The sequence below is a fragment of the Mauremys reevesii genome, linkage group 12 (genome assembly GCF_016161935.1).
Source record: "Mauremys reevesii isolate NIE-2019 linkage group 12, ASM1616193v1, whole genome shotgun sequence".
NCBI classification, from domain to species: domain Eukaryota; kingdom Metazoa; phylum Chordata; order Testudines; family Geoemydidae; genus Mauremys; species Mauremys reevesii.
This window is the reverse complement of record NC_052634.1, coordinates 10,207,646-10,225,221: the sequence shown is the minus strand read 5'-3', so window position 1 is coordinate 10,225,221 and position 17,576 is coordinate 10,207,646. Positions and strand designations below refer to the sequence as shown.

Below are 17,576 nucleotides of genomic sequence, written 5' to 3'. Positions count from 1 at the left end.
TGCCTGCTCCCTCCCACTAACCCCAATATTGGTATCACATTGCTGTTGGCAGGAGAAGGGCAGCTGCTTTATTTCTGCAAGTTACAGACAGTGCCCAGTGTGATGATGGCAGCTTCCCCGGGGCTGGATAGTGGAACGCCAGCAGCAGCAGAAACGTGTATTGACTCCTCATTCCGAGGCACCACCTTCAGATCCTCACTTTTCAATATTCCCATTTCTGTCCCCTTTCGCCCTTCCTCTTCCTGGCCTCCGTCCATGCTGCTCAAGGCAGCTTGCCAAGTAATTAGAGCACAGGACTCTCAAACGTAGATTTGCGGCTCTGCCACTGAATTGCTGTCTCGCCTTCGTTGAGCACCTGTCGCTCTCTGTGCCTCGGTTTCTCCATCGGTAAGGTTGGTGAGGTACCTACGTACTGCATCACGTGTGTTTGATTGCAAAGTGCTGTGACTGTCCAGGGAAAGTCACTGTAGAAGACCACGGTGCTTGAGAGTCACAGAGTGGTCTAGGGGACTTGGACACCTCCCGCTACTAATTTTAATAACGGAAGATAGTTGTTGAAATCCTTTAGAAAGCTTTGAAAATCTCAAGCAGTATTGGTTGGGAGCCGGAGCATTTCTAAGATCTGACAGCTCTGTGTCTGTTTGTTAATTAGAGCATTAAAAACAGTGGTCAATAGAATAGGACTGTCTTATCAAATTCCCAGACAAGTGACCTGTTTTCGTTTCCTTCTTTCCTTTCTGGTCATTGCCAAAGACTCAGTGTGCACATAAATGGAAGCTTGCTCATCTGTCTGCCTCTCTTCTGAGTCATGCAGTGGCACAATGGGCCCAGGAGCTGCTGTGATGTTGCAAACCTAGAACTGTTGCAAGGGGGGCGGGTTGATCCTTGAGGTCAGTGATGAGAGAGACCCCCTAACTCATCCAGGCAGTCACCCATGAGACATATCCACTATTCAACGTATTCTGTGCTCCCTCCTCCCTGCCAGTCGTGTGGGAAATAAACACATCCCAGGCGATGTGCAGGAAGGGAATAGGAATTTTGGAACCCCAAAGTTCCCTGGATGCTGGTCCTAGGGTGCCTCCTGTGTGGCTTGAACATTCTCCCTAGGCAAACGTCATCCCTCACTTACTTGGGCAACTGACTCACTCAGTTTTCCCTTGGAGATGGTGGTGGTTTATTGTAGGTACTGCAGCAGCACCTAGCAGTCCCACTCTGAGCCCTATGGTGTCGAGGGCTGTGCACGCACAATGAGCAGAGAGCGCCTACCCTGCAGAGCTTGCAATCCATTGAGGAAAGGCCTGACCCCTCTGTGGTGCTTGTCCTGCCTGTGCAGGGATGCAGGAGGGCCACGTTCAATTCTCTGCTCTCCCACAGACTCCCGGTGAGACCTTGGGCAAGTCTCTGTGTGGGGATAACAGCAGTGCTCTGTCGGGTGCATAAACACGTTAAAAGCTGACGAGGTGCTCAGACAGGAGCCTGCGGTAGATGGGTGTGTGACCCGCTACACCTCTCCAGTGAGCGGTTTCTCTGTTGTGCGGGCGTGTAGGCTGCTTTGCTGTCTGATTGAGGTAGAACAGTAAATCTCCCCCTCAGAGCAGGCTGGGTGCGTGGGTTGTTTGTTAATGGGCTTTCTCTGCGCAAAATACACGAAAGGTCTTCAAGGCGCAGATTTAAACCAGGAAACTTACAGGTTTAAGGTTTCACATACTTTACACATTAACATTCATTTCTGGGGCCTGCTTAGCAGCGAGCACTTGTTGCATTAGTGATGAATGAGAACCGGAACCCTTGCATTTGTTGATGTATTTGGGTGGGTTTTTTTAAATTGCAAACGTAGGCCCCGATCCTGCAATGAGTTCCACATGGGGCCATGGGGGCCACTGCATGGAGTTGGTCGCATGATCAACGTCCTTATTCGTTTAGCACTGACAACAAGCCTGTTGCTGTACATGTAATCAAGATGAAGTGGGTCCCTGCTCTGAACAACCTATCAATCGAATGTTCCATTAACACAGGGACGTTTGCATTGTATTGGCTGGAGGGCTGGTGTGGGGGAGCTGCTCTTTTAAAAAAAATAAAAATAAAAATCAAGGAATTTTCCCTTCTTTGATGTCTGTCTGTTCCTGGTCTCGTAAAGCTCTCTCAGGCCCTGCTGTGCACTGTGCAGAGCTGAGAACACAGAGGGTTTTCAGTCACTCTGCATTTGGACAAGCCCAAGCTCCAGCCTGGCTTAGGGCATAAGGGATACCACTTCCTAATACCAGGAAAAGACAGGCGGGGGAGAAGCCCCACTGCTATTAAGCGCTGAAACAGACAAGTATATGGGACCTACAGGGAAATGTATTTGTGACTGGGGGTCGAGGGTATTAACTTAACCCCTGCTCCCAACCACTTCCTTTCTTTCGGAGACAGGCTGCCCTGAGTGTTGTCCCCATAACGCCTCTTAGAATAATGGTGTGTGTATGTGCACCGCTGCTCTCTACTAGATGGAGTAACTGCCGCGCCCCTTGGTGTCATAGGCCCCAAACAGCTAGCTCAGCAGCAGGGGCCTGCACTTCTGAAGGAGGCGGATCTGTGCTCTCTCCCTGCTGCCTGTGTGAAATTCTGCCTGGCATCCAGGAAGTCATGGACTTGTCACAGTAAGGAGGTTCTGTGCCCATGGAACAGAGGTGCTTTTGGTGTCCCCTGTGGTGGTTAGCTTCATTGCTTGATATGCATACCAAATAAGTTTGTGCTGGCCAATTGGATTTCTGGCTCGCTTATCAAGTGATCTAAATTTAAATAAATAAAGTAGCCTGCCAGAAATTGGCTTCTTTTAAAAAAAAAAAGTATCCGGTTTCTTATTGACTGGTGAATACATTTGTTCTGCTCTTTAAGGCAGTCAGACTGCAGCAGACCGCTCTCATGCTCCAGGAAACTCCAGCTAATGTATTGAAATGTGTACAATTTCCGAGATAATGAAATGCAGGTAGTTGGAGTAGAACACAGTCACAGCAGTGCAGGCTCCTCGCTTTGATCATTTGCGGGTTACTAGTAATTATCTTTAGTGCTCGTATAGCACTTGTCATTTAAGGATCCCAAAGGCGGGCCAGTATCATCACCATTTTACAGATGGGTAAGGGGAGGCACAAAGAGGTGAAATGTTTTGCCCCAGGCCGTGCAGCAGAGCTCGGGGTAGAACCCTCTTGGACCAGGCTGTCTTTCCTTGCTTTTAGTAGGCAATCCTGGGACAATTCTAGAGTGTAAACTCTTTGGGATGGGTACTACCACTTACATTATGTTTGTACAGGGTCGCACAACGGGCCTCGTGTCTATGCGCCACTGTAATGCAAATGTTCAGTAATAATAAACTGACGACATCTGATCACTGGCTACAGAAGGAGAGCACGACTCATAAGCCTGTAGAGAGACAATGCTTGTAGAATAGCACAAATCACATGGAGAATGAGAGGAAAGGCAGCAGAAAGGCAAGGAGAAGGATGGGGAAAAAAAGCATCACAGCATGTGGGGAAAGCCCGTTAGACCTCTCTGCACCATTCCATTTGCCATCCCTCTTGTTAATTACTCTTCATGTTTCCTGCCTGTGCCAACATGTCTCTTTTGTTCGTAGGAGTCTGTCGGGGACTTGGCTTCCTTTTTAAACAAGCAGCACAAATATGCATCTAAAATAAGTGGCGGTGTTTTATGTAGCTGATAAAAATAAAAGCCTCCCAGCGTAGGCATCTATGACAGCACAGAGGATTTATGGCTGGTTGGAGTGTTTTCCAGTGCCACTTGGCTGCCCGTGGGAGGAGAGCCTTTTATAACTGTTATCGGCTCCCACACAGACCAGGCTTCAGGTCCAGACTGTTGCTTAATTTGGACATAAACACTGAGAGGCTTTTGTTTGTTAATCTTTGGCTACACATCTTCATTGTTCCCCAGCCTACCCCAGAGCCAATCTTGACTGTGTCCTCGGCCAAGAGCCGACAGAGCCCTGGACCTGGCGATACACATGTGGCTCTGCTGGGCCCTTTTCCAGCTAACCCTCAGAACAGCTGTGTGCCTGCCACATGGATGCCACAGTGAATGTATCACTGACCCCACCTGGGCCAGCAGCAGGATTTGAATCTTAGACCTTCAATGCTAAAAGCACAGAGGAGCTAATGGACTGAGGATGGGATTTTCAGATGAGCCTACAGGAGTTAGGCACCAAAGGCCTACTTGAGGAAGGCCTGTAAGCACCTAAAGATGCTGATAGGTTTTAAAAATCCCACTGGGTGCCTAAGTGAGTTAGGCACCAAAATCCAATTGAAGACGTTAGGTGCTAGGTGCCTAAGTCACTTGCAAACCCAGTAGGCACAAGTCTGCACCTTTGTAAATCTGGCCCCTGTCTCTCTCTAACTCTCAATGGGAGCTAGCACCTAACTCTCTTGAGCTCATTCAGAATTCCAGCGTAAGGAAACAGTAGCAGGCTTACAAACCTTTGATGTGGACCAGCTGGGAGAGGGAGACAGAACACCCCACGTTCCTAGTGCACTGATGCTGCTGCAGGTGTAACCAAAAGCCACAATCAGGTTGTGAAAAGCAGGGCTCTTGAGAACTGCACAACCGATACCATGTGGGAGAAATGACTAATGCAGGGTTTGGCAACCTTTCAGAAGTGGTGTGCCGAGTCTTCATTTATTCACTCTGATTTAAGGTTTTGCATGCCAGTCATACATTTTAACGTTTTTAGAAGGTCTCTTTCTATAAGTCTATAATAGATAACTAAACTATTGTTGTATGTAAAGTAAATAAGGTTTTTAAAATGTTTAAGAAGCTTCATTTAAAATGAAATTAAAATGCAGAGCTCCCTGGATTGGTGGCCAGGACCTGGGCAGTGTGAGTGCCGCTGAAAATCAGCTCGCGTGCCATCTTCGGCACGCGTGCCATAGGTTGCCCACCCCGGGGCTAATGGCTATTCTGGATGTAGCACAAGGATAAGATTCCAATCGGATGCTTTGATTTCCTTTAATCAACCCAGCTCTGTCCATGCTTGAGTTCCTTAGAACTTCTGGGAAAGGCAAAAGTATCAAAGATCTTTGGATCCATCTAATTATGTCCCTGCCTTTTGATTACTTTGCACTTATTTAGCACTTTCTCTCTATGGATCCCAAAGCCTTTTACAAAGGTGACTGAGTATCATTATCTCTGTTCTTCAGATGGAAAAGCTGAAGCACAGAGAAGGTAAGGGCCTGATTTTTAGAGGTGCAGAAAGTCAAATTCCTTTGAAAATTAGGCCCTAAATTATTCACTCAAGATCAGCTAGGAACATAAGAACGGCCATACTGGGTCAGACCAAAGGTCCATCCAGCCCAGTATCGTGTCTACCAACAGTGACCAATGCCAGGTGTCCCCAGAGGGAGTGAACCTAACAGGTAATGATCAAGTCATCTCTCTCCTGCCATCCATCTCCACCCTCTAACAGACAGAGGCTAGGGACACCATTCCTTACCCATCCTGGGTAATAGCCATTAATGGACTTAACCTCCATGAATGTTCTTTTAAACCCTGTTATAGTCCTAGCCTTCACAACCTCCTCAGGCAAGGAGTGCGCTGTGTGAAGAACTTCAGTTGATTTGTTTTAAAGCTGCTCCCCATTAATTTCATTTGGTGGCCCCTAGTTCTTATATTATGGGAACAAGTGAATAACTTTTTCTTATTCACTTTCTCCACACCACTCATGATTTTATGGAACAGAAAGCAGCTCTCCAAAGTCTTATTCCCTTCCACTGTCCACTAGTCATTGCTGCTTTCCCTTCTCTGCTAGCTCTCCCGCACCAGACAAGTTTACCAACAACAATGGGGACTGTTACGTTTCTTTCAAGCACACAGCACGTTTTTGGCGTGACAGGGATCAGCCTGGGGTTCAGCTGGGCTGCCCTAGCTGGCGCTCTTTGCAGTAGGTTGACATAGGTGTTTGCTTTCTCTGCTGTGCCATCTTTTTCACAATGGATGCTGTAGGGTGCGTCTCAAAACTGGCAGTCAAACATGTTGACACACACACAGAGAGCATTCAGCTGCCATGCATCTAGGGCCTAAAAGTGTATCATTCACTCTCACTCACAGCAGTCTTGCAACAAGAAATAACAGCCGGGAGAGTAATGATGAAGTGCGTGGTTTGTAATAAGATTCTCACGTGCCTTAGATGCATTCTGAATTGCACAACAACCAAAGATTTTGTGATGATGGAGAGAGCCCAGTATAATGGACAATGGACCTCCCTCTTGCTTTTTGGGGGACAGGGGTGTATGTATAAGAAAGAGTTAACTCACCGCTGGTGCATCCCCTCATGGCTGGGTATGGTGTAGCAGCTCTTTCCTTGTCTAATGCCCCTCCTGACAGCTGTGTTGGCCTTTGATGGTCTCTCTTCTCATGACTCAGCCCACCAGCCAGGTCTCTCTAAAGTTTCTCCCCTTCCAGGGTGTCTGTATACCAAATGGACTGTGTCGCACGCAACACTGGTTATCAATCTGCCATCTTTCACCCCTCCAGGAATCCTCCCCTGTCCCACTCTTCCGGCAGAACAGCGGACTCGGGGCTTCTCCCTGCAGTCTTTCAGCCAGACTCCAAAGCGAAACACAAACCACAACAAAAGCAGCTTCTGCCCCCTTCTTTGGTCTTAAACTTTTAATCCATGCTGGGGCCTCCCCAGGTCTCTGCTGCTGCAGGACGCTGGCTCTCAGGGGCTATCGCCATGGAGTTGTGGCCCTAGTCTGGACCTTCCTCTCCCGTCTGCCCCCATGGCTGTCAGCCTGTGGGGTGCCTTCTCTCAGGCCCACTGCAGGAGTCTCCTTCACCCCTGCTACATTCAGGTGTCAGTTCCCTCCTCTACTCCCTGCTCCTCAGAGAGAGATTCTAGAACTCTTGTCCCTGCCCCCACCTGCTGCTCTGGGCTTCCTCTCTTCATAGAACCCAGCCAGCTCCTTCCCCAGCTGGGACTCGTCTTTAATTAGGCCTGGCCCTCCAGGTGCAACCAGGTGTGTTCATTAGCTCTCAGGCCCTCATTAACCCTTTGTTGCCAGCATGGGGTACATATCCCATCACAGGGTATTTTATAAAAAAAAACCAGAATGTATCAAGTAACTATGAAGTTGGTAACAATCACTCTGTGTGACTCCCCCCTTCAGCCACCTCACATCAAAGCTCAGTTTGAAGCAACAACTTGACTGGAACCTTTACCAGCCGTGTTGTTCAATTCTGAGGGTAGTTAGCCTACAATGCCTGTGACCCAAGAACTTCTTAATGCTAGCCGAGAAGGGAGTCCAGATATCTCCTGCGTCTGGTAGGTACGTTCTGGTTCATCAGAAAATGTCATGCGAGATCTCAACTGAAAGCTCGCGGATCAGTTGCGGATCCAAATTTTCTATTTGCGCAGGGCTGTACTTATATGGGCTGGATCGCCTTAGCCAAAATAAGAGCAGAAATACACTGCAGACGCTGTTGCATTGTCCTCCATAGAGTTCTGGTGGCATTTGGGTTTCAACCTGGGGTCTCTCTGGGCCCTCCTGGTCGGTTATGTACCCAGCCAGCACTGCACCTGTTGGCATCATTGCAGGTTGTCAGCATGAGGAATGCGGAGGGCTTTAGGGGCGGGGAATGCATGCCAGTGCAGAGAAGAGTTCCGGCACAAGCCTTGGTACATCACTGACAGCTTGGTTTGAAGGCTCAGGTGAGATTCACTAACACATAGTCTTTGTGCTGGGGGGAATTTCTCCCCAGATGAGTATACACAGGCTCCTCTAAAGAGGGGGTTGTAACTCATGTAATACACCAAACAATGCAAATTCCATGGTTGCCATTAAAATAGTCAGCATTTTCCAGCAGCAGTGGTCTCTGACATACCCCGGCGTTCCCCTCTCCTTCAACAGCAGAGGGTGAGAACAGCTAGGATCGTTGATTGATTTTTAATGGCTTCTGCTGTCCCAGTAAGACTGATGCTGGTGAGACTCATGGCAGTGTATTGACAAGCAGCGAGAAGCTCATTTGCTGCTGCTTTGCGGCCTCTCTGCTCAGTCTGTTGCTCCCTGCGGGGCTTTCCCTTCCATGCGGTGGGTTAGAGCTCCCTGGCTGCAGCCCTCTTCTGCTGCCTGTGAACAATAAATCTGCCCTCGTGTTGATTTAAGGCGCCACAGCTACACTGTGGCCACAATCAATAAACACAATAATCTGGGAACTGCTCCGGAGGGCTCCAAGCACCCAGCTTCTATATTTTAAACCAGTTGTTGGCCTGCTTTGTGCCTGATGGGACAACATAAATCTCTTGTTTTTAATGGGTAGGAAAGGGTGAGTAATGTTTCCAAGAGCTGAGAAGGGGTCAGAGTTATGAAGTAATCTTATTGCCTGGGAAGTAATGCCTGTAGGATCTCAGCTCACTTTGAATAGCATACGGCCACTAGTTAGTGTGGTGTTACATCCACCTTCCTAGGAAAGGAGATACAGTATATTTTGTCCCAAACCCTATGATCTGAACCTCTGCATTACCTGAATCTCTTCCTTGTCCCCCATGTATCTCACTCTGGGCAACAAGGAAGGAATTCAGGTAATGCAGAGGTTTGAATAATAAAGCAGAGACCCCAGGCCAGGACTGTGACGAGGAGGAGGAAGAGGACAAGCCAAAGGCAGTGGGGGAGGCTACCCTGTTGCTGAATGGCTCCTGCCCTCGATAGTCTGAATAACATCTATGTCCCCCATGCTGTTGAGACAATCAAGAGTGTACGGTAACACGTATGATACTAGATGTGTTTCTATAGCAACTGTCACCGTATCTGTTTGATGGGATGTTGTGGCTCTGGAAAAGCTTCCGTCTTGTGAAAAAGGGCACGTAGTACAATGCAGACCTGGATGAAAGGTTCGTTTTTTCTGCAGCCGTGGATGTTTTCCTCTAAGTAACGAAGGCAGCGTTTGCACCCCTCCTTGCTATCATTTGGGTGCATCTGTGCAGTCAGGAAAGCAAAGCTGATGAGATAGACTAGGACAGACTGGAGCACAGCTGCTGTGCAAACTGTCTTCTCTAGCTCTCCAACACATCCTAGTTCTCGCCCAGAGCCCTCCTGCTATTCCTGGCCTCAGGAGATGCTGCTACTTGTGGTTGTTGCTTTTGCCTTACTCCCTTAGGGAGCAGGGGCCTGTCTCAGATGTGATGAGCACCCGCAGATCCCATTCACTTCATCCCACCCCTTCTGCAAATCAGGCTCGGGGCTTTGTTCACCAAACCCTCTCTACAACGCAAGATCAATCCAAGTCTCCAAAGATAAGACAAATGAAGTCCTGGTACACAACAGAGCCCTGGAGGAGGGTGTTCTTCACCGGGGAAGAGATCAGGAGCTGGGACAAACATTACTCTTCCTCTCCAAGCTTTGGATCCTGTCTCTCAGAATGTTATCGCCCCATTGTGTAGGCTCAGGAGTGGAAAAAGCGTTTTCACCCGTTGCATCCTCATCAGTGTGTTCTCTTCCTTGGGTGTTTTGGCTAATTAGTGCTGTCCAGCAAAGACTTTTCTCTTGTAGGAGAACATGAGTCATTAGTCAGTGGGAGTTTTTGAAAGGCAAATGCCTGTCTGCAGCAGAAGCATCAGCAAGATGGTGATCGTGAGGAAAAGGCATGTATATCCAAGCTCCTGGGCAGTGGGAGATGGAGCTGAGGGAATGTGTGCTTTGCAGCCTGTGGGTGGGAAACCTCAATTCAGAAACAAAATGGCCTCCCCGTCAGCAGGGAGCCTGTTTAAAAGTGTGTCAGGGGACTTCAGAGGGATTTTCCTGAGCTTGTTGCTTGTCTTCATATGGCTGGTTACTTTAATGCTCTGGGCTTTTGTTGAGATTACTGAGATCTGCTTATGCTCACCAGGGAGGAAAGTAAGGATCAAAACCAGATTTGCCATGTGGAATCTTAGATGGAACAAGAAAGATCAAAGCAAGAGCGAAGGGAAAGGAACATGTTACAGCTTCTGTGTGGCTGATTACCATTCAGCAGAGCTAAGCCTGGAAATCGCAGGACTGGTATAAATATGCTCCGCTCTCTCTCACTGCTGGCCTGCACCTGTGCTTTGCACAACTACGCCGTTGCCTTCTGATGATAGTAAACCAAGACTGGAGCATCTTCTTCCACCTACCGAGATCTGGCATGGAACGTGGCATTCTTCTGTGCTCCCAAAAGGGGAAGTATTTTCAGACTCAAATCCAGGCCCCGGAGGGCTAAGTGCCACCATACTGCACTGTGATTCATTCTAACCTGACTGACCCCCTTACAGGAACAAAATGGTCACCTTCTTGAGTTAATGTTAGGCTTCTCCAAAGTGCTCTACACGTCTCCAAATGCTGAGACGGAGAGGAGTGCAGAGGCAAAGAGTAAGTTGCCTTCGTAGGACAGTAGTTTGGCTGGGGCCTTTGCTAGTTTGCAATGTCTTGTGACCCTCATCTATGCAGTGATTCTCCTGGAGTCAGTCTTTAAACTTCACCAGCCTCTCAGAGCATCTTGGTCTTTTTTGATAAAGCTGCTTGAGGCAGGAACTATGTCCAACATGGAATTGAGCAAACTGTCAACACTTAAATAATGAGTGATGATAATTAGCGGGGAGAATTCCAAAAGTGGCTAAAGGGTGTAGGAGCATCAGGCCCATCAACTTTCAGTTGGTCTCATCTCTTAGGTGGTTTTAAAAAAAAATCCCAGTCCTGCAGCAAAGGGCAGAGTTTCTTCATTGTATCCTCCTGATTCGCCCAACTGTAGGCATTTTAACTTCCTTTCATCACTGGTGGTTGGTTTGAAATGTTTCCACCCGAAATATCAAGCATGTGGGAATTTCCAGTGGTTTGTCTTAATAATGTAGATAGACCCTTTTCCTCCTCTCCAGGTCTCATTTCGAGTCCCTTCCCTGATTTGTCTTGTCTGTTTCATCCTGGATAAAGCAGCGTCCTGATTTCTGTGTGTATCGGGTCACTGTTGCTTGAGTTTTCATCTTCCTGACTTTGGGCCTGATCGAAAGCCTACTGACGTCCATGGGGGCGGTCTTTCTATTGATGTCAGTGGGCTTTGGCTCAGGTCTTTAATAATAAGGCTCCAAGCTGGGCCCTGGTGCACTCTTGCTGTAGACTGTTTTGCATGCCCTACCCCATCACTGAGAGAGAGGATTGTGGAATATGCTCTGTGGGAGGGTATGGTTGAATGGGAGGTGATGGGCCCTGCCGATACTAGAATACTCAGCTGTAAAAGTTTCTTCATGTGAGAGAGAAGGTTTGCTCAGGTGATCCAGTTTTCCTGATGGGCAGTGCTGGACGCTAGCTGGATGCCTCCTTCTGCCCCAGAAGAGCTCTATGTAGAGCTGAGTGGTGGTGCATGTACGTGGTTTGTGCAAGCCTTTGAGCCCTGCCAGGATGAAAGGTGTTATGCTTGGAAAGCCATAAAAGGCTGGGTCTCAAGCAGGAAAACACTGTAAAAAGGTAAAGCTTGCAGAGCACTAATTAGGATCATTCAAAAGGCTGGAATAGCAGCAGCAAGAAGGGGGAAACAGGGACGACTGAGAATGAAAACAGCCTATGGCAGTTGGAGGGCTTGCTGCGTATGGTGGGTGGTATTTTCTAGGGCACTCTGCATTGGCTTATCCCTGCTCCCCTAGAAGCCAGTGGAAAAAGCTGGCTTTTGATGACGGGAGCAGAATCAAGCTGATGCTGAGTACTTTTGAACATTCCACTCAAAGGGTGAAATCCTGGCCAAACTGAAGCCAATAGGAAATTTGTCATTGACCTCAGTCAGGCCAGGAATTCACTGAACCTGCTTAATTCCAATCCCCTAACTGTGCCCAGTTTGAGCCCTAAATCTGCCCTTTCCCTTTTTGTCCAGCTTTCTTTTGAAACAGCCTTCTATGGCTTATTACCCACACATTGTACATTTCTAGAGCGCTTCTTAATCTGAGGGATCCCCAAAGTATACAAATAAGTAAATAATCTGTGCATCGACTATGGTCAGAGCTAACCAATTCCAGAGTTTAGAAAGTGAAATTAAATTCTTGAGCTTTCCTTCCCTTTATCTCATCTGTCAAATTAATTTGCACGCCAGTGTCCTTATTTTGCAAGCAACTTTTGGCCATTTTCTGAGTGAATGTTTGTCCACCCTATAACCAGGAGCGCATGGCTCGAGGAAGAGTCTTTTGCGGGTATTGTGCCAGTTTGTCAATGCTCTTTAATTGTTGCTTTTAACCTTTGGTATTTGCACTGAGATTGATTTCTAAATAAACACATGGCTAATGGCTGGCTGGCCCAGCATGTGAGGCCAGGGAGAGCTTTTGTTGTAGGGAAGCAGGTCCTGATTGAAGCTGGCTTGGAGGATTTCTCACCAGGGAGTAAGTGTGTAACTGTAGGATTGATGAGCTGGGCTGTTCTTAATCCCTTTTGTTTGTTTTTATAGGTTATCGAATCTTGGCTGTGGAGCTGACATCCAGCAACACAAAGCCCGTGGTGCAGGAATTCCAGCGTAAGTGCTTGTCAGCTCTGTAATATGATCATGACACTTTCTTGTAGCTGTAGATTTGCATCAATCGGGAAGACTTGGCACATGTCTCAGGATATGTGCTGTATAGAGCAAGGCAGAACTAAGGCCCCGAGTTTCAGCAAAGTGCTTACGCGTGTTCTTACATCTCTCCCTGTTTAGCAAAGTACTTAAACTTAAGGGCTCTGCTGAAGTGCCATTGGCACTTAAGCACATAATTAAAATGTTATACTGAAGTCTCATTGAACTCAGTGGCACTTAAGCACGTGCCTAAGGATACGTCTACACTACAAGCGCTACAGAGACAGTGCTGTAGCGCTGACACATGCTACAGCCGCAGAAGGGGTTTTTCCATCCCTGTAGTGAATCCACCCCCTTGACAGGCTAGGTCGCTGGAAGAATTCAGTCTACACTGGGGCTCAGATTGGCTTAATTACGTCTCTCAGGGGTGTGACTTTTTCACACCCCTGAGCACCGTAACTAGGTGGACCAAAGTTTTAGGTGTGGATCAGACCTAAGTGCTTAACTGAAGTGGGGCCTAAACACAGGTGAGTGCTGCATTTGAGATGTACCAGAACCCAAGTACCGGTAATGCCGTAAGAGGTTGTTCTGGTTCCCTAAAGAGTGCTGGGACGGCATCTAGGAGCACACCGGCAGGATCGAAGCACGGGACATAAGCATGCAGGAGAGAGCAGTGTTGTGATTAAGGCAGAGGACTGGGATTGGGGAGATGTAAATCATCTTTCTGGCCCTACTGCAGACATCCAGTGTAACACTGGGGATTTCCCCACTCTCTGAGGTCAGGTTCCTCTTCTGTAAAATGGAGATGAAAATGCCTCCTGCCGAGGGGACTGAGCTACTGAATTCACTGAAGTGAGAGATGGTGGATGAGATTGAAGCATTCTCTCATAAATGCCAGTGTGACAGCTATAAATTCAGTCATTGCTCTGGGAGATAATAATGACTCTCACTCCATCTTGCATGCTTGTTAGCAACGAAGCCAATGCCGGGTGCCTGCACTGGGAGGGATTGTTTGCTATAAATCAGACACCGTCATGCCGAATGTGTTCCTTTCTCTCAGAGGTCACTATCTGCATTGTTATTTTTTTCACTGGCCGAGGTCCATCTTCCCCAAGGTTCCAGGAACCCAGCAGCATTCCTGTTTGTGAGGCAGATGAAAGACGGGGGCCTTGGCTTTATGGGTGACATCTCCCAGTAAAACAGTGTGCGAGGCAGCTCGGAGCAGAGTGAAAACACAGCTGCTCCTTGTTAATCTGTATTTGTTTTATTTCTGCTGCTAGGTGTGGAGCTGTCCTGCATCATTAAATCCACCACAACACCCAATCCCAGGATCGAGTGGAAGAAAATCAAAGGCGGTGAAACCTCCTATGTGTTTTTTGACAGTAAAATGCAGGGTATGAAGACTTGTGCCCCTCTCCCCTTTATAACCACAGAAACAAAGACAGGGAAGAAATGCGCCTGTGAAATGCAGGAATTCTGGTTCTCCTCCTAGTTACTTCCGAAACCTATGTTGGTCAGCCAAGGTTCAGAACTGAGTGAGGCCTGGATCCTCTTTCCCTGCTGGCAGACCTCAACTGAATGGTCAGCAATGAGGTGTCACGAAGAGCTGTAGTGAGACCAGAAGGGGAACTTTGCATCCTTTATGTGGGACCATTTATTGGGTGAAGCCAAGATGCAATTGGTGCAGCCCCCGTAATCCTGGACCCATAGTCCTTGCCTGCAGTCTCTGACTGTCCCATATGAACCTTTGAAGATCTACCATCATTCCAGATCAGAGTTGCTCTCCAGGGTAGTCACTACAGTGCCACAACCCACTCACTTGGAGGGGGTTGCTGTTAAGGTGGAGCAGGCTGCCTACCCCAGCACTGCCAGCCCTGGGATTCTGGAGAGTGATTGGGATTGGAAATTCATTCTCTGACTTTATGATTTGCAACAGGTGTTACACTTTCCAATTCAGATTCTTCCCCTCCTTCAGAACTATGGAGCTGTAGCCTTTAAAATGCATTGATGGAGGACACAGCTGGAAATACGGTCTCTCCTGTTTGTCATGAGTTCCTTCTCTCTCCTCCCTTCTCCAGGAGACTTTGTAACTCGTGCAGAAATTCTCAGCCGGACATCGCTGGTGATCAAAAACACCACCCGCATGGATACTGCCACCTACCGCTGCGAAGTGGCAGCGCCCGACGATGCAAACATAGTAGATGAGATAAACATCCAGCTTACAGTGCAAGGTATTGCTTCAGCTCGGGGCCCCACAGTGCGCCTTGTTGGTTTCCCAAGACAATCTGATTTCTGTGGTGGGCATCACCTCTGGAGGGGGAAGCAGCCCTGTTTATGCTGGGCTGGGGTCCAGCTGAATCGCTGCTCTGTGATCCAAGGGGGAACTAGAATAGCTGGAGTGCAGCAGGGTGCTGGGCCATGCGATTCACATGTTTTGTGTCTCTTCTCCCAGTAAAGCCAGTCACTCCCAGGTGCAGAGTCCCTAAAGCTGTGCCAGTGGGCAAGACAGCGACCCTTCACTGCCACGAGAACGAAGGCTACCCAGAGTCCACCTACAGCTGGTACCGCAACAGTGAACCCTTACCGACCGACTCCAAATCCAACCCCAAATTCCATAATTCCTCCTTCAGCTTGAACCCTGGAACAGGCACTTTGGTAATGCTCTGACGGAAATGACCGAGAATGCTGTGGCTGGGCTATGCTAGGGTTGCTCTTTGCGTATACCCAGATTATGAGTGGACTGAAGAGGAGGGAACAATTGGAACAGGTGGGGGTTCTAGGCCCGAGGGGCTGGCAGAGTCCAACTGCAGGATGTGGGGGAAGAACAACTCCTCCATGGGACCAGAAGAGATGACCCCCATGTTGTAGTCTCTGCCTTTGGCTCTAGAGTGGGCAGAGCACGCTGTTGTGAGGGGGGAGGAATGGCATAACCACCCCGACGCTTTTCTCTCTGTGTTTCTAATCAACGTATCACCATAAAAAACTCAGTGCTGTAGAAAAGGAGGAGAAGCATCATTTCTGGCTCTGAAAGGTCTCTCTCTTGATCGCCATCTTCCCCAGGGAGAAATGTCCCGGGTCCAGTTTGCTACTGAGGGAAGTCTTTTGCAGTGAGTTCTCGCACTATGCTCTAAAAGCGGTGAACCTCTAGTTCATTTCTGGGCCTCTCTGGAGTCTGTGCAACTAGAATATTTCCAGGCTGCAGGCTTGGGGATATGTTGTAGTCTCCGCAGGTCTTTGGCATGATCAAAGGCAAACAAAGAAATGCCTGTGTATATTTATTTCATCCTCCTGCGGGTCCAAAAGGCCTAGACTTCTGGGTGTAGTGTCTAACATGTTTGTTTGCTGTTTGCGGAAAGGCTGTGATTCTGACTCCTCTCTCTGACACATTATGCTTCCTCCGAAACAGGTCTTCGCTGCCGTGCACAAGGGGGACTCTGGCCGGTACTACTGCATAGCAACAAACGATGCCGGCTCCGCCAAGTGTGAGGAGCAGGAGATGGAAATCTGTGAGTGGCCCTGCCTACCGGTAGAAAGCGGGGGTTGATATATTAGAAGCTCTGCAGTGTTGGGGGCTGGTTTTCCTTGGTGTCTCATGCAGCGTCAAGTATGTTCTCGGCTCTTCCAAAATCTCTAATAATTTCTGGAGCCTCACAGACGCAGCACGGTGCTGTACAGGCGGACGAGACAGAGTCTCGGCTCCTGGCATGTGAAAGTCTAAATAACGACGTAGAAAAACACAATGACAAAATGTGGGCAAGGAAAAAAGAATCGCTAAATGAAAACGGGAGAACTGATTGGGTCAATTAGCTTCATGATTCCTGAGGTTACTTAGCTGATTTATATATTTGATTCTATTAATTACAATTAATTATGTCTCTGACAGTAGTGCCTAAGGCCCACCTGGCGCTAGGCACTGCCCAGACCCAGAATGGCAGGCAGTCCCTGCTCCTAAGAGCATGCAGTGTAAATAGACACGTCAGACACCGGGTGCGGGGCGGGGGGGAAGAGAGATAACAAGCAGAGTGAACAATGTGATGGCAGCAAAAGGCATGTTAATGCCATGGTTTTATTGAGGGGGTGGGTTTAGTTAGGACGGGACAAGCTAAATGGAAAGAAGAGGGAAGAGAACAGAGGGGTGAGCAGAACAGGGCAGGGCAAAAGAGGGGCCAGGGTGGAGTGAAGGTGAGCCGAAGAGCCTTTGGATATGTTGATGTGGGAGCTGGTGTTATTTCCAGCTTGAGGAGACATACCCATATTAGAAGGGCAGCTACGGTGGCATGAGGGTGAGTTGCTCGAGTAGGCGGAATCTCAGAGGGGAAGGTTTCGTGCCTGCATGTAGGTGGAAGGCTGGGAGACCTGTGGGGATCAGTGACTGATGCCTTCTCTCCTCTCCAGATGATCTTAATATTGGTGGGATTGTCGGTGGAGTCCTAGTGGTCGTGGTGGTTCTGGTGCTGATAACGCTTGGTATCTGTTGTGCCTACAGAAGAGGTTACTTTGTGACCAGCAAACAGACTGGGAAAAGGTAAGGGTAGGTTTGCAAGCTTCTTTCCTATAGTCCTCTGCCTTTCCTGGCATGCAGCTCTCATAACAGGGCATGGCACCTGCTGGCTAGAACATGGGTCACTGCCTGACTTTTAAATACTACTCCCTATTTCCCCAATGAACTCTCCAGCCCGGTCCAGTTCCACCCAGCTCCACAGGTGCACTTTGAACACCGATTTGCTCAAAGAAGTTGGTGTGCACACTGGCTAACCTTGGCAAGTCTCCATTCATATTTGCAACACAGGGGTCTCCTGTGACAAGAACGGCAAGAGGAAGAAGCCTTGCTCTAACATTCTGGTACTTTTGCACAGAGAAAGGGGCTTAGCCCTGCTAATTCCCAACCATCCCACAGTTGTATTTATGCCGTAGCTTGGCAGATGCTTCCTGTGGTCACATGCTGCTGGCATTTAGAAGTCAGGGATTTACTGAGCAGAGCTCATTGTGTAATCAGTACAAGCATCAGGACATATTCAGAAAATGTGTGAGGGAGAGCAGTCCCAGGCCGGAAA

At 48.4% G+C, this 17,576-nt stretch overlaps 1 protein-coding gene across 1 annotated transcript in view; it reads left to right on the top strand.

Annotated features, from left to right (window-relative positions):
• JAM3 (junctional adhesion molecule 3) overlaps positions 1-17,576 on the top strand; it is a 39,333-nt gene that overhangs the window by 17,225 nt on the left and 4,532 nt on the right. The window contains exons 2-7 of the mRNA XM_039496850.1: positions 12,421-12,486; positions 13,803-13,916; positions 14,601-14,753; positions 14,975-15,177; positions 15,929-16,028; positions 16,918-17,047. Of these exons, the coding sequence (XP_039352784.1) occupies positions 12,421-12,486; positions 13,803-13,916; positions 14,601-14,753; positions 14,975-15,177; positions 15,929-16,028; positions 16,918-17,047 (766 nt within the window). The remainder of the gene's footprint in view (positions 1-12,420; positions 12,487-13,802; positions 13,917-14,600; positions 14,754-14,974; positions 15,178-15,928; positions 16,029-16,917; positions 17,048-17,576) is intronic.